This window comes from Rhopalosiphum padi, chromosome 2, assembly GCF_020882245.1.
Source record: "Rhopalosiphum padi isolate XX-2018 chromosome 2, ASM2088224v1, whole genome shotgun sequence".
NCBI lineage: Eukaryota > Metazoa > Arthropoda > Insecta > Hemiptera > Aphididae > Rhopalosiphum > Rhopalosiphum padi.
In genome coordinates, this window is record NC_083598.1 from 19,974,811 (window position 1) to 19,991,749 (window position 16,939).

General features: G+C 32.9%; 1 protein-coding gene across 1 annotated transcript in view; it reads right to left on the minus strand.

Moving 5' to 3' along the window:
- LOC132919461 (transcriptional coactivator YAP1) overlaps positions 1-12,729 on the minus strand; it is a 36,899-nt gene extending 24,170 nt beyond the window's left edge. Inside the window, exon 1 of the mRNA XM_060981096.1 lies at positions 11,628-12,729. Within this exon, the coding sequence (XP_060837079.1) occupies positions 11,628-12,172 (545 nt within the window). The 5' untranslated portion in view covers positions 12,173-12,729. The remainder of the gene's footprint in view (positions 1-11,627) is intronic.
- Positions 12,730-16,939: the final 4,210 nt, after the last annotated feature.

Below are 16,939 nucleotides of genomic sequence, written 5' to 3' on the forward strand. Positions count from 1 at the left end.
TTAAACAATTAATTTGTTGAGTAATTTTATAGCTTATTAGTTATTACATTTTAAACAAATTCTGACATTAAACAATTCTTTGATTAGATTTACATTTTGTTCATTAACCATTACTATGATTATTCAAAGTAATGCAATATCAATATTCACCTAGTGAGTCACTATATAGGGTCGCTAATAATAATATAGTCTCATAGTATATAACATATCAAGTATTAGTTATTACAAAGGTCTCATGATCAAAGTCCAAATATATAATATATCATTGTTAGATACCTATATATAATATTGGTGAGTATACAACGTTTTTTACAAGATTTTACACTAACATGTTAAATGTGTTCGACCGCGCGCAACAATTGAATTGTCACATATTATCGCTACAATTATATTTCATATTATAATAATATAATAATTTGTGCTGATGTTCAAAAACATCTATAAAAAAAATTGTATTTAAAAGATAATATAAGTAATATAGGGTATAATAAAAGTTTATAAGTTTTAGATTAAATGTATTATTTGTTTATAACTTTATATTACAGATAGGCTGATGAAGAAAATAAGTGGGCCATTCATTCATAAAAATATATTTATGTTATAGGTTAAAAAACATACACTGCAGATAGGTGTGTGTGTATTATGTAAATCCGAACTATAATAAGATTATTATTTTTTTATACGCATAATAAAAACGTAACATATATAATATACTTATTTTAATATGTACTGCAACTAATAATATATGATGTATGGTTCATGACACATTATGATCGCGTATACCACATATGTACAACATATTATTCAATTACGACGGGTTCCGTCCGTTTCCTTCGTTCTTCTCCTCCTACTTCTTAATATATTGTCACAAATGATTTAGGCAATTTTTTCTCATCCCGATTTTGCACTATAGACTTAGTAACACATCCGGTCTGCGTCAAATTACTTCGTGGAATTCATCGTATGAATACAATAAAATAACACAAATGGCACATTAGCACGTCATAATAATAATATAATATTATTATAAGATATAATTATAATCGCACGAGCACCATTAACCATTATATACAATACATAATAATAATAATAATAATAATAATAATAATATAATATAAGCATAAACTGTAATACAACGTGTGGGTCAGAGATAACATGATATTATTATTGGTCGTGTTCGTTTGCACATAATATAACCTCTTGTAATATACAGACGGCAGTTTTTTCTCTTTCCTTTCTGACTAGTTCATTCCTGTCGGTTGTGTAACACCCATAACCTATGCGTGGTTTTTTTTTGCGACGTAGTTACACACAGAACGGCTATTTTTCGCGATAGACTCTGCGGGCAGCCTACAATTTCTCCAGCGCTATAGTTGGTAATATACTAATATAAACATATACTAATACTATGATATACTAGGTATTAGATGGCGATCGACTGTTTCAAGGATTTAAAAAATAAGAAAATAATGATTAATTTCAACCCTTTTCGGGTCAAGTACAATCCATATAATAGTGAAAGTACTATATATTATGTTAAGGAAATATATTATTAAAGCTATATATTATACCGCGTTTACGTACGTGTCGTAGTGTTCAAAATGATATAAATTTAAATATTGTATTATCAATCGAAACGATAACTGATAATATTTTTATATATAAACTATTATCAAAAACTACTGTAAAGCAACAAGCAACATAATATGTATATAAATAGATACATTCTGCAATAATAGTAACACCAACGAAAAGTCTTAAACGATGGTTTTATAATAAAACACATCTATGGATTTATTACTTGTATACAATTTTCAAACGAAGTTAAATAAAAAATATATTTATGCTATAGTGCAGTTAATATGATTCAGGATTTTTTTTCTCACTCGCTTAAAAAAAAACTTGTATCTATAAAACTTAGGTACCTACATAATATGTATTATATATAATTCACACTCGCATTTATTGAAGGTTACTTATAACCTATGTTGTATCTTGTATGTACTATACAATTATGAAACTTTAAAACGGTTTTTCTCTTGCAATCAATTAACCAACTCCAACAATATAAATACAATTTATAAAATATTTTCAATGTATAGTCATTTGGTGAATAATTTCCTCGATAAATTTTAATTTATTAATTTATAATATATTCAACAATTTAACAAAAACTATAATAGCTATAGCTGATGTATTTCACTTAACTATACATTCTCTATTTCTCTCTGCTAAACGCGTGACAGCTTTATCATCAAAATATACGATAAAACACCTATAAAACAGCCTAAATTACATCCGTAACCATGCACGTGCGAAAATTATAGTTATTACGTAATTGAGTCTTAAAATTAATATGACGATGAAATGTTTTCCTTTTTGACCTTCGATTGAATTATAACAAATGTAATTAAATTAGTTATAATTTGCAACGCAAAAATTACATGGTGTTAAAACATTTCGACTATGCCTATTATCAAAAAATCGTAAATCTAATTGTTCCAGTCAAGAGTAAATTTTAAAATACTGCAACGATGAACAACATTATATTTTAAATTATATATAATGAAGCGAATGATGTACCCAAGTCTTAGGTAGTATTTGTCCAGTGAGTACAGTCTCATTTATAGATACACAAAACGAAAAGTGCGTATATACAATCATCGTATATATTATATAATATTGTGTGTCGTGATTTTGTCTTCGTGTGAAGATATTAAAAACTATATAAGATAAATTGTTGTTATGTTGGAAAAGCTAAAAAATGTTTTATTTAAAATATTATACTCTGTGGACAAAGAAAATGTGTACACGTATTAATACACATATTATTAGTTTGTGTTTAATAGGCACAATTATTTAATTTAAATATAATAATAATAATGAATATTGTTTCACATTTATCAAACTGCTGACAAGCTATTACAATTTTCTAAATAAGGTGACACGCACAATACGCGCCCGGAGAGAAATAAAAATGATTGTTTTTGTCAAAGAAGGGTGCGCAGCAATAATAATGTGATGTAATATAGTGTTATTAATGAAATCGAATATTATAAAAAAATAATAATACATACATAAATAAACCCATGCCGAAACAAGAACTAATTGGTTCCCAGTGGTTTTCTCAAAATAAATCCAATTGACACGGGATGACCTATAATAATTACACATTACTCACACACTCACAAAGTAGGACTTATCTCCGTATATACAAAGTGACTCACATATGCACTCCAGTGTTTTCCGATCTTATAAATTGACATTAATAAATTAAGATTTATCACACACAGCTCCGTTAGATAGAAAAAAAAATTAATAATAATATATAAATAAAAGGAAGGCTTCCATTGACCGCTACCGCATTTGTGCGAGCATGTATAGTATATATTATGTGAGCATATGTATACATGTATATATTGTGGTGCGCGTGTGTGTGACCGTTTATTAGTAGAAAGACCAGATTTCGTGTGTAGCTCGGGCGCCTGGTCTCCCATTGACGAGTGTTTACAGGACCGGTTAGTGGTTCCCAAAAAAAAAAAAAAAATAAAATAAATAATCGATTTAAATAAAACGCAGACACCTAGCCTTCTATAGTATAATATATAATATAATATTATAATTTATAAGATTATATTTTATAATAACATACACGAAATCCGTTAAACGGTCTGTGTTCACGCTGCCGCAAGTGGCGGTTTTTCTCTCAGAGCTCTATATATGCATATTAATATAATATTAAATATTATAACAATATTGTGTCCAACCTACGGTTGTAATACAAGTAACAGCCAACGGATTACGTGGAAAATCTCGACGCGGCCATGACCTTGATCGGGTTCACACTGATTTTCACCATTTCCTTTCTCTCGATTATTTTCCCCATTTCCACCGGAGCAGATGACGTTATGCAACCCGATCCGATGCGCTTCGTTTTCTCTCTCACTCGCTCTCTTTTTCCCTTCCAACATAACAGTGCTTTTTCTCATCTATCCTAATCGCCCCGTTTTCGATCAGACAATTATTACACATATATTTACATACATCCAATATAATATTATAAATATAAATATTTATACCATTATACTATATTTATATTAATATATTTTTGGACGCCGAAAATTTTATTATGACACTGTGGAGGTTCGGAGAAAAAAATGTATTCCCTGACATTTAAATTATAAATCAATATAGCAACTTTTTCGTAAATTTTTTTCACTATATCTATATTATATCGCATAACCAGTTGTTGTATATTTTTCGCATTCCAAAATAAATTAAGACACAAAGCGCGTACACAGACCTTATGATACACAGATATATATAATTATACATATGTAGTCATTAAACTTGCCGAAGTGTCTGGGATGTCGACCGTGATTCTTGTAATCTTAAAAAGTTCATGCGACCATTTTTGCATGCGCTATCTACGCTGTTGAGTATTATGTTCTTTGGCTACCTGCGGCGTATTTTTTAAACGCACCATTATTATTTAGAAATATCTATTAAATTTAAATTGTGTTTAAAGTAATCCATAAAAATAATAATAATAATAATAATTGTTATACGAGCGAAATGTTTCATTTATGTTAAATCTATAGCCTAAAACATATAGGTATTTAGATGCAATGGAAGTTTCGCAGCATATTGAAATTAATGAACAATTAAAATCCAAATTCAAACTAGGATATGATAATCTCGTATGAAGCAAATATTTAAACATTATTCTCAATAAAGATATTCAATAAAAAGTCTGGTGCGCCATTATTATACACTATAGTATGATATACGAATAAATATTTAATTATAACAGACGATTTTATGATTTTTTAATATTATCAATAAATATATTATATACGTACATATATTATATCCATTGAATTAGTATTGGGCAATACGTAATCTTTGCCCTCTGGTCTCAAATTATATAAGAGTATGTGTATAGTATAATTATTAAAAAATCTAATTTTATCTTTAAATAATATGTACGCCGCCATCAAATGTTATATACAGAGAGTAGACGAGTCGTAATTATTTTTGGGTTTTTTTTCGTGGGGTGCGGGAAAATTAACTAATGCATAGGTTATTCTTTTCGTAAACCGTTATACTATAATATACGCTGCAACTAAGATGATTACCGTTTAAATAATTACAAAAATAAACCCTCCCGAACTCATCGCACGCATACCATATAAAATATAATACGTTAGGCCACAGTGGTGTGAACGAGGAGATAGGTATGCATAATAATATTGTAATATAACAGCAGCGACCAATACATAATATTATATTTTATACTGCAGCACTCGTAATTGCGGAGACCCGCTGCAGTCGGGTTTGGACCTCACAAAAGCGCCAATCATAAACCGGACTCTTGCAGAATGTCGATTTACAAAATATGTACAATAAAAATTATTATCATATATAACATTAAACAAGTCGAAAAAAAATATATTCCTCCGTTTTCGTCGTGTCGAGAATATATAGTATTATATCGTAATCGCATACGATATACACACGCAGACGGGATCGGATTCGTTTTCATCTACTACGTTACAATGTGCAGTACACATCACATCGTACACATTACGCGCGGACGCTGGAATTGTTGCCAAAGTTTCCACACGCGCACTTACGTACGCAAGCACGCACCGCCGCGCGCTGTATATATTATACGTATAAATAATTTTAACGGACGCACTCGCGCATAATATGTACACGCGACTATTTTTAAAAACACCCAAACGCCAATGCATAATCATCACACACGCATTATAATATGTATAGGCGATACATAAATATATCATATAATACTGCGCCGCCGCGTTCGGATATTATGATTTTAGTATGTACATATAGTTAAACGAGTCGAAATATCATAATAATAATAATATTTATATAATACTACAAGTCGGGAATTAAAAACACAAATCATAAAAACAGCGAAAATCTGCAGTTGTCGCCTGTTCAGTGTCCGGTATATGTGTATTTACTATTTTGTATACACTATACATAATATACAAAGTAATTATTTATCAAGCATGTTTACCTCTATTTTATCATTTAATAACGAATTTATTCGAATTCAGAATTTTGGAATGTTTATGGCCATATTTTCAAAATTTTGAGATTTTTGTAGATTCAATTTAGGGAAGATACAAAACTTCTATTTTTCAAATTGGATTTTTCCTTTATTCTGTAAATTATTTAAGGGATAATTTTTTTGAAAATTCTAACGTGATGTCTAGTTCAAAATTCGAACGAGCAATTTCTTAGTTATTAAAATGTTTATTCTATAATATAGTCTTTAAAAATGGTATATTGCAAAGATATAAAACAAAATAAGTAATATTGTTTCTATAGTGTATTTAGATCATTTTTACAAATTATAAAATGTATTAGCATTTTTTAGTATTTAACGCTGATAAATTAATATTAATTACAAAAATATTCAAATCATCATAGCTCCATAGTCATGATATCTTTCAAACTCATCATCATGCACCTATTATTTATAGTACACAAAGTTAAATAACTTAAAAACTATTTTCGTTCGAATTTTTATTTTGATACGTTAACATTTTCAGAAAATTGATTATTGATCCGTTAAATAATTTACAATAAAATGGAGGGGGGTCATTTGAATAATAGAAGTTGTTTTTATCTTCTTAAGTAGTACGAAAAATCTCAAAAATTTGAAAATATCATCTTAAAGTAGGTACCTATTTTTAAGTTTTCTAAAAATCAGATTTTGTACAATTGCTACACAATAGTAAAAAAGGGGTGAGTGTGCTTGGTGAATCATCCTGTATAATATACAATTTTGCGTATATCATTAATATTATTAAACGATATTTTTTTCCTCGTCATCTTTGGTCGACGCTCTCGCGAGACGACCGGGGATAGCGTTGTTTGCTGGCGTTTTATTCCAAAACTCGCGCGCGCACGCACACGCACCACACACCCGGTAGTATATTATATATTATATTATATACGTCACGTCATACATACGTCATGTATATATCGTATAATATCGGCGGCATATTTATACACGCGTGTATGATGTGCCCGTGTGTGTGTGTTTTTTAAGGCGAGGCGGATAAAAAGTCGGCATATATGCGGTTTGCCAAGCCGCCTCGGGGTGCGTGCGCGTGCGAGTGCGAGTACGAGTGTGTCTTCTAGCCGTGGCCTCGATCACACCCCGCTCCGGCGGCTTGCATGGGTCTCCGCGCTTTCTTTTCTTCTACGATATATAAGATATAATTATAATAATATAATAATATATAATAATATCGCGCATGGACATACGAACACTTTTTTTCTTTACATACGTTATGGAGATACACATATATATACGAGTGCGGGTACTGCAAAACATACGACATAAAGGTATATAATACTCGCGTAGTGTATTGTATATACGAGCGAGCACGCGTTTAATTTATTAGGTATAATATGTATGATACGGTTTCGCATATAAGCTTCCTCGTCATAATCGCGCGCACTTATGAACATTTGGCGCGGTTTGGTTTCGAGGGGACAAAAATCGTTATTGGATCATCACGTCATCGCGCGATTGGTTATTTCCAAGTCCAAAAACCGGTACCGCAAATCCCTTGGGAAATAGTTGGTTGAAATTTAAAAACAATGCGAACATTAAACGATTACGATATATAATAGGTCAGCCTATGGCTAGATTTATCTCTTTGTTTTTCTTATATATCATAAAGTATATACTATATATAGAGACTATATGATTTAAAATTGTGTATAATTAAATGTCAATATTTTGACAGCTCTACAACGTTTATAATATAACAGCTAAAGTTGCTACACATATAAATATATATACACACACACCACACGGATTAATAATGGTTTTAAACGTTTGACCCGCAATTTTACACGCCGCCTTATTATTAAACGCATAATTTCGAGTTTATCGATTGCAAACAAATTGTTTAATTTTCTATACGGAAAAAAACCACAACAAAATTGAGTTATTTATCTTATTACTTAATAACCGTAAAAGGATGATGATACAGAAATGGTTTATATACATTTATCTAAAATTGACCAGTGATGAAATTCGTACGAGAATAATTAGCTCGTAACTATAAGAAGTGTAGATACATATATTATTATTATGTGCGTAGTGTATACTGAATATATGAGCGTTATAAAAGTTATTTTTTAAATTAGACATTAAATATCAAAGAAGCAGCGGATATATGTATAATATTTATATATATATTATGTACATTATGTATTATTATTATGTTTTTAGCTATTCGTTGAACTGGAGCGTGGGTGGTATGTATATACTTTATATATTATACATGTATAACTGTGTACACCAAAAAAACAACACAAAATTACAACGATTTAACTCTTAATGCATAATACACGAGATATTATACGAATGACGATTATGTCTATATATTATAACATTTACACAATTCGAGTAGAAACGATTTTCAACGCCTACGCTGAGACTATCAATGTATGATGACGAACGATATATGCCATAAGTAAGATTTTGTACGTTTAAGTTTGATTAGTACACTCATTCTGTGATCTTGTCCGTATAATACGACGATGAATGCTATTTAGGCGTACAATAATTTATTATTACAAACCTAGAAAATGCAAACGAAAATAAACATTGGTCTTTATAACTCACTATTTGCACATTACGTGGGTAGGGGATAATCTTGGGGATAATAATAATTATTATTAGGGCATTAGTTACTTTAGTATACGTATTTGTAAACGTGCTTTTGTTTCGCAAAGAATTTAAACACATATCAGCCAGGAGGCGTTTTAAACGAGCGAAAAAACGTGTCGAGTTAAATTAAAAATTATCAACCTGAGCAAGTCACGTTGATAAAAATGTGATAGAATCCAAGTACACTATGAAATACGATTGAGAATTTCGTGTTATTTTGTTTAGCAACGAATTTTAAATTAAGCTTTTAACTTTCAGCATAATATATTATAATAAGTACGTATAAGTACTCGCAGAACTGCACGGCTCTTAGACACATTCATACATGCGAAATTACGAAAAGTAACAGAAAAACTGACCATGACTGTATAATATTATGATGCTATTGTGATAAAGCTGCTCTTATATTCTTAACCATATAATAAAATAATTATTATTATACACTTGTACGTAAATTGTGAACATTTTAAATTTATATTAAATTCTAGATTCTAACGAGTGTTTGTGTGTGTATGTGTGTGTATATATATATAGACGATAACCACATTTCCATAAACGTGTTTAGATTACATTTAGTACAACTAGTATAAGTAACATATATAATGTAATATTTATAACAAATAAACCATTAGTGATACTGATATATAATAGATAGAGTAAGTTTTTTTTAAACAAAAGTTTAAAGTTTACAAGAACGAGTTAATTGTTGCCGGGTAATTAAGCAGCTCGCATTTATCTGTATATAAAGTGCTAAACACCTATGTTATTAATATCAGTATATTATAAATTATAATCATGGTTATCTGTAATGATTGACAATCGTTCAAGTTCAAAAATAATTACTAATCAAATCAATTATTACCTATCGGCTATAGGTATAAAATATTATTTATTCGTTTACCTTGTCACCACACAGTACTATATATAGGTATGTATAATATAATAAACGTAGTTTACAACACATAGCACTTATTGTTTGATTATTTTTACATGCATTATATATTTATATGTATTATGTATAATAATGAATGTTTAATATTTTATGCAATATCAAACTAAAATTGGATCTTGAATTTTTGAAATAAAATTAAAATAATCAGATCGAACCGGTAGTAAAGAAACACAGTTTGAACTTGGTACGGTGATAGCAACGAATTTAATAGATTTGAGAAAACCAATGTCAATAACCGCGCCGAACATAAGCATACAAATATCTATATTTATCGATATTGGTAATTCATAGAATCATAGAACGAGTCGAAATATTTTTTAAATTGATTTGAGTCGTGTATAATTACGATTAAACTTTAAATACATACAGATAAACATTATCAAGTTTTCTGTTTTATATTATTAACAACAATTATTATTATTTATTTTACAGCTGATAGTTCAACGATAACGCATTACAAAGTATTAGACTGTTGACACATACAGTCATAAGTTGTGTTTCGCTCAGATATAAAAAATACTGCGAAGTAGTGAAAAATTTGTGTACGATCAACGAATTTTTTTTATATGTTATACACTTTTACGACTACGTTATTGAAATCGGAGTTGAAATATTTTTTTAAAGGATACGAGTACCGACGTGCTTCACTGCAGGTATACCATCCATTTTAATACACCTACATACCAACGTAGCAACTACGTTATAATTATATTGCTGTTGGTCTAAATTATTGAAATAATCAAATAATACATAAAACTCGACACGTACCTACGGAGCGCGGAGGTCCGTCCCTACATCTCGTTTCAAGTTCACACCGTCGCCGATACTGCCAACCCCAACGGTTTGATCGGTTTGAAATGTAAATAACTAAGCGATACGCGATTTGCACCGCTTTGTCGGGGTGTTACCCGGAATCGGTTCGTCGCGTACCTACACCTGCAGCAGTATTCCTCGGCGACAGCGTAAATTATGGACGACTCCCTCCCGTTGTACTTATATTGGTATATATGATTATGTTTATATTATGGTTAAACAAACGCAATACACTGCATTAACGGATTGTGCAGTACGAAATCTGTACCCCTTCTACTACGACTTGACGGTATAGGTATACCGATATCGCGAAAACAAGTCTCTCACCCGTACGTTCATACCTGTGTATACTCTTATATACATTATTAAATTGTATATATTGTGCAGTATAATATATTGTCTGCACTAGTGATCATCAGCTGATACGATGATACGCAACGTCAGACCAGTTTACGTCATATATAATATAATTATGGGGGCAATTTTAAGGAGTGGTTCGGGTGTACGTTGTGTACCCCAAGTTCTGAAATCGGCACACTCGTGGTCAATTAGTTTTTAACAGCAAACAAAACCATTAATTAATACGTAATTATGTATGAAAATCAAATTGTGGCTTATTGTGGGGGGGGGGGGGGATTGGTGCTATTGTGTGTATAATCTCAAGAATATAACCGGAAAAAAGTTCTCAAAAGTGCCCCCGGTTTTTACACCGTGAAATTGCACCCTTGCACATCATGATCATCACGACGACGGCGATGACTATACAAAACATAAACACCTACATACAATAATACACATACACACACTCAATATATCGTACGCGATGTTAACGCGCAAAAGAAAAGGGTTCGGCCGTGGGTCGCGCGACGACGCTAGTCTGGCGCGCCCGTTTAAATATAGACCGGCGGCGTCGCGCGTCTGGACACCGCGGTCGCCAAAATAACCGCGTCTCGACGGCGGGGAAACGCTCTTTATACGGGGAACGGGAACGACTGAGCCGGTAAAAGCGGAATCGTCCGGTGGCTACGGTGTCAGAGGCACCGCGCAGGAGCGGCTGAGCGGGGACGGGGGGGGGGGGGGTTGGTCGGAGGCGCAGTAAAGCGAGACTGTATAGAAACGGTGCGGTGTACTCACTTCAAATAGTAAATCTGTCCTTCGGGTGTCCGGGCCTGTTCCCATCCCTGCGGCAGCGGTCCCAGCTCGTCGATGGCGCTGGACACGTCGTAGCTGCGCTGCTTGGCGTGCTGTTGCTGCTGCTGCTGTTGCTTAGCCGCGCCGACGGCATACGTCTGCTGCAACGAGGCGGGCGAACTGTGCGCGCGCGAGTGCATCGGCACCGGTCCGCCCGTACACGACTGTCCCGCGGCCGTAGTGCCGAACGCCGAGTCTCCCGAGTTTTCGCGACTGTGCGATATGGATGGCGACTTGGAGCCAGTGGACGGCGGGTTGAAGAACGACTTGGGCAGCTGGCGCATGCGCAACGGCAACTGGAGCGGCTTCTTGCCGTCCGGCTTCAGCACCGTGTCGAACAGCGCCTGCAAGTCCGTCTCCGAGTTCTGGTCCACCCGGACCACCAGGTTGCTGTTGACCGCCGGCGTAGGGCTGCTCGGTCCCGTCGGTTCCATTTTGATGCTGACCTGTTGGTGCTGTTCCTGTTGCTGCTGCTGTAAACCGGACATGTTGACGTCTTCGGTGCGCGGGTGGTCTTGTTAGGTCGATCAGCTGTAGCCGCCGCTGGTGCACATCAAGGTGTAATGGTGTTTCCGGTGCACAGGTATATACCGGCGACGGAGGAATATTATATATTATTGCAGCGTATTATAATATAATTGGTGGCAGCAATAATTACGATATTATATTACGACGACACAGTGATACAATAATAATAATAATAATAATAACAACAACAACAACAAACAACAACAAAACAACAACAACCAACAATAACAAAAACGCCTTCTCCTCTTCTCTACACTACGTCCGTTTTCCACCAGCAGTCACCGCTATGATATTAAAGTACTATATACCATTTATTTTACCGTCGGCTGTCCGGTCGCGACTCGAACGAATGAATTTCTATTGCAAGTGCGATGACGATTTCGGAATAATATACGTTTCTATTATAATTCTCGACGACGTCACAACAAACGCGCATTTACCGAACGGGCTCGGACGGACCGAACACAAACGCGTTCACTCCAAAACTGTCTGGCGAGTGGCAACTGGCTAGCGCAACTAGTATCAGCGCGATCCGCACGCACGCACCGCACAAGCGGGGGCCGCCGCGGCTGTCGTCTAAGCGGTGGGGACTCCTCGACACGTCGGGCGCAGTGTAACCGCATACCGGCACGCGGCCCGCGCCGCTCATGCCGTCGGGCCGCCGCCGTTTTGGACGCACTGCCCCGGTGTAGGGCGGCTCGGTCCGCGCGCGCCGTACAGTGTAAAACGACGGTTCATCCGTAGCCGGTGCGCGGCGATTCATCGGCCCGGCCGTCCGGCGGCACTACACCGGTGTGGGGCGCGCGCGTGCGATTCACACCGTCCAGCCGCCGCGTACAGCGACCACGACGGCAACGCTAAAGAGAGGTCATTCATAAACAACGGGCGGCGGCGGATTTCGTCCAATTACACGAGCCGCGTACTGCTGCTGCACTTGTTAAACGTATACAATATAAATTACGTCATTGCACTTCATTTATTTGGTGTTTTTTTACCCGCGCGCGTGCAGTGTACGCAGTTTTGTACTGTCGATCTGTACGCGTGCGGCGGTCCCATTCGGAAGACTTCGAGACCATTTTTTTTTTCTATTTCTATTTTCGCCCGTCCGTAATGGATCCGTTAAATATTATGCCCGACACACGCGCGTCCGTGTATATAATTATATTTTATCCGTACGCAATATTTATTACTTTATATAATATTGTGTATTATGTATGGGTACCTCCTACCTATGTACGGCTGCATATCCCGTCGCCGGACAATGATCTCCGGTCATATTATTGTACGCATTGATATCGATTACGTCCTACCATAATATGTAGCATAAATATTATATTCCATACCAGTATAATCCAAACTTATAATTAATAATATAAATATATATATGTTTTATTAATAAAATCATCACGATTAACGAAATTCGATATTACAATGTATAGTCAACACGATGGTCGTCTATCTCTATATTAAGTTAAAACCTCTATTGTGTTAGATCTCTAAAAAGAGTGATGATACAATAATAATAATTATCGCGAAAGCAAATTAGAATCATATTATAAACATTAAAATATGTAGTATATATATTAATACAAAAGTAAAAGAGAATATTAACCAAAAAAATAAATGATTTAAACTTATAGCGAAAACAACCAATTTATGTACAATTTGTTTAACAATACTTTTGTATTGTCAATTCATGTATACTTAAAGAATAGGTAAACTTACTGCATAGATAGCTTACAAAAAATTTTCCAAAGGATTTACTAATATATTTTGTAGGAATATTGTCCAGTCTATATTTCCTTTTTCCTTTTAAAAATGTACAATTATTATCTTTGATAATAACTTATAAAATCGAACATAATGGCAATTTATATAAAGAAACTTAATAAGTAGAAACTCAAACCTAACCGTCCTAACCTAACTCTCTATATAATTTTGTTTCGTAGATCCTTGTTAGAACTCTTATAATACAGTTCATCTAAGTCATCTAGCCACGCGGGCTCGTTTCCCGCGACCGTTGATTGACACGCACTGCAGCAGTAATCAGCGTTTTACACGATTATTCGAAAATTAACCTTCGTTTAAGAACAGGACGATCGGCGATCAAAGTTAACAATAACGGACGTAGACAATTATTATGCTCATATAGTACCTAAAAAATAAATTGTATAATATTGTATAGTTATATATAGTAAGTTATCGTTTTGCCTCCCGTGTGCACTTATGTCGAGAAAAGCTAAAACGGTGCAGACTCGGACTTTATATATTGATTATTAATTATTAAGTATGTACCTAAACGAATTGGATTTTATGTTCCATGCTATTACAATAGCCGGTACTTGCACTGAAATAAAGAATCTCGAAACGTTTTTAAGGCGCTGTGTGAAATTTGTTGAACAAACATTATAAGTAATATAATATATCACCTGTAAACGTAAGCGATATAATATTATTTATACATACATATGAGTAATCTGGTAATCCTTAGACCCAACAAACATCAAGTTTCTTTGCGTTAGGTACCTCTATAGTCTATATATCGTGGCTCATTCCTATACACGCGTATTACCCTCGAGATGTATAGATAGGTTTGTACCTATATAGTATCATATTATTTTGAATATATAGGTAATATATATATATAGGTATACACATTCTACAAATAATATTCACACTTAAGGTCGTGGGTGTATCAGTTTTTTGGGAAGGGTTTTGTATTTTACTTCATTGTACACTAGAAATGAATAACTGTAAGATATACTTATTATATATTACTATATATAGGCGTAGGTATTTCGGTATATTTGGTAAAGTGAAATATGCCGATGATATACAATGTTGAAATTTTAAACCATTGAATATTTATGATTTTATGAATATTTACTCAGTTATTACCGTTGTGGCGTGATAGATTGGTAGGTAGTATAAAAATTAATATAATAATATGATGTCTATTTTAATAATACAAATATATAGATGATATTATATTATATACATACCACACACGTTAAAAAAGACTTAGGTAAGTCTCTAGGATTATTGTTTTTTTAAGTATAACATGTAACGATTAATACTAATTCCGTTAAAAACAATCGTATTGTACCTATTATACATTGCGTGGGCTTCGCTTAAAATCTAAAACAAAATACTGTTGAATAATATAACACGGGTTGCCGTATAACACTCTTCGAAGATTACGTTTTAAGTGATACGCTACAGTTATATACTCTTGTACCTATATATATATATATATTTACAAAATTCTATTACACGTAACAATTTGATCAGTAATGCAAATAAGGAAATGCAGATAATTCTGCTGTATTGGGATTCTAAAAGATCAGAGGTCTTTCTGTCAGTTCTAAAACAGCAATAAAAAATAATTTTCCAGAGTATCTACCTATTGAGTATTTTTTTTTTTTTTTTAAGAAAGTTGCCCTTTTAGTTTTACATTTGACAACTAATAAATTCACAAAGAATTTTTTGTTCTTATTATTATCACGTGTAGTTAGATATTCTTCTGCACATGGATTGGAATTTTGGTTTATCATAGCCGTAGTTTATTTACAAAATCAATGTTTTATGAAAGACAATAATACTGTGTAAATTAGTAATTGGTAAATACTTGTTGAATACATTTATAAAGTTTAATAGTTTCAAATAAGTAAAAAACCAAAAATATCCATGTATATTAATATGTTTTATAAATAATTTTACTGTATATATAATTGAGGGTTTATTTTCCTGCAGATACATACATATTTACCTATACTTAGAAAAATAATTATATATAATACATATAGTCACTGAGTTATTGAAATAATGCACTTCGACGTGAACTAACTTACAATCAACAATAACGGTTATCTTTTCATACACATACTGTATTATAATACTAAATAATATTGCAGTAAACCTACCTACCCATAATTATGTATTGTTTTCCAAATTTAATTGACTAAAAATAAAAACTGCACGTATAGTGCATCTACATAATACAGGAAGTAGACTAAGTAGGAAGTTATTAACCCACTTGGTTTGTTCACTTTTTGCAAGTGTATCCGGCTATACTGATAAACTACCGGATGAATATTAATAAGAATTTTCACAAGACCTCGACGACCAGGGCAAGTGGGTAAATTTTCAGATGAGCTATGGAAATAGTGAAAAAAAATACCCAACAAGAAAATAATATATTTTTTAAGCTTTTCAATAATATGGAATAGGTGTACCAATAAACCTACTTACATATTATTCTCGGTATATTATTCTTAGCGATTTATCATATAATGTCGAAACTAATGAAATAATGACATCATGATTATTATGTAAAATTGAAAACAGATAAGTAGGTACTAAATATAAATTATTATAAATTATTTTACGTCTTATAAATTCTATTTGTCACAAGTATTAATATTTAACAATGATAAAAAGTTTACAAATTGTATTATATGAGCTAACGCGATATCGAGATATACATTTACCTAGAAATATGAATATTACACGTTGATGTAATATTAAACTATTATTCTTATAGTAAGCAGTTACCTACATAATAATTATTTATGTATCTAACAATTACTAATAGAATAATTATCAAAATATTATAAATTATTAAATTTATTGATCAAACGTGTACAATTTTATGGAAATATAATATAAATTATATAGGTTATATTGTTTTACTGTGATTATATTATTATAGCCACTTGGATTGATAT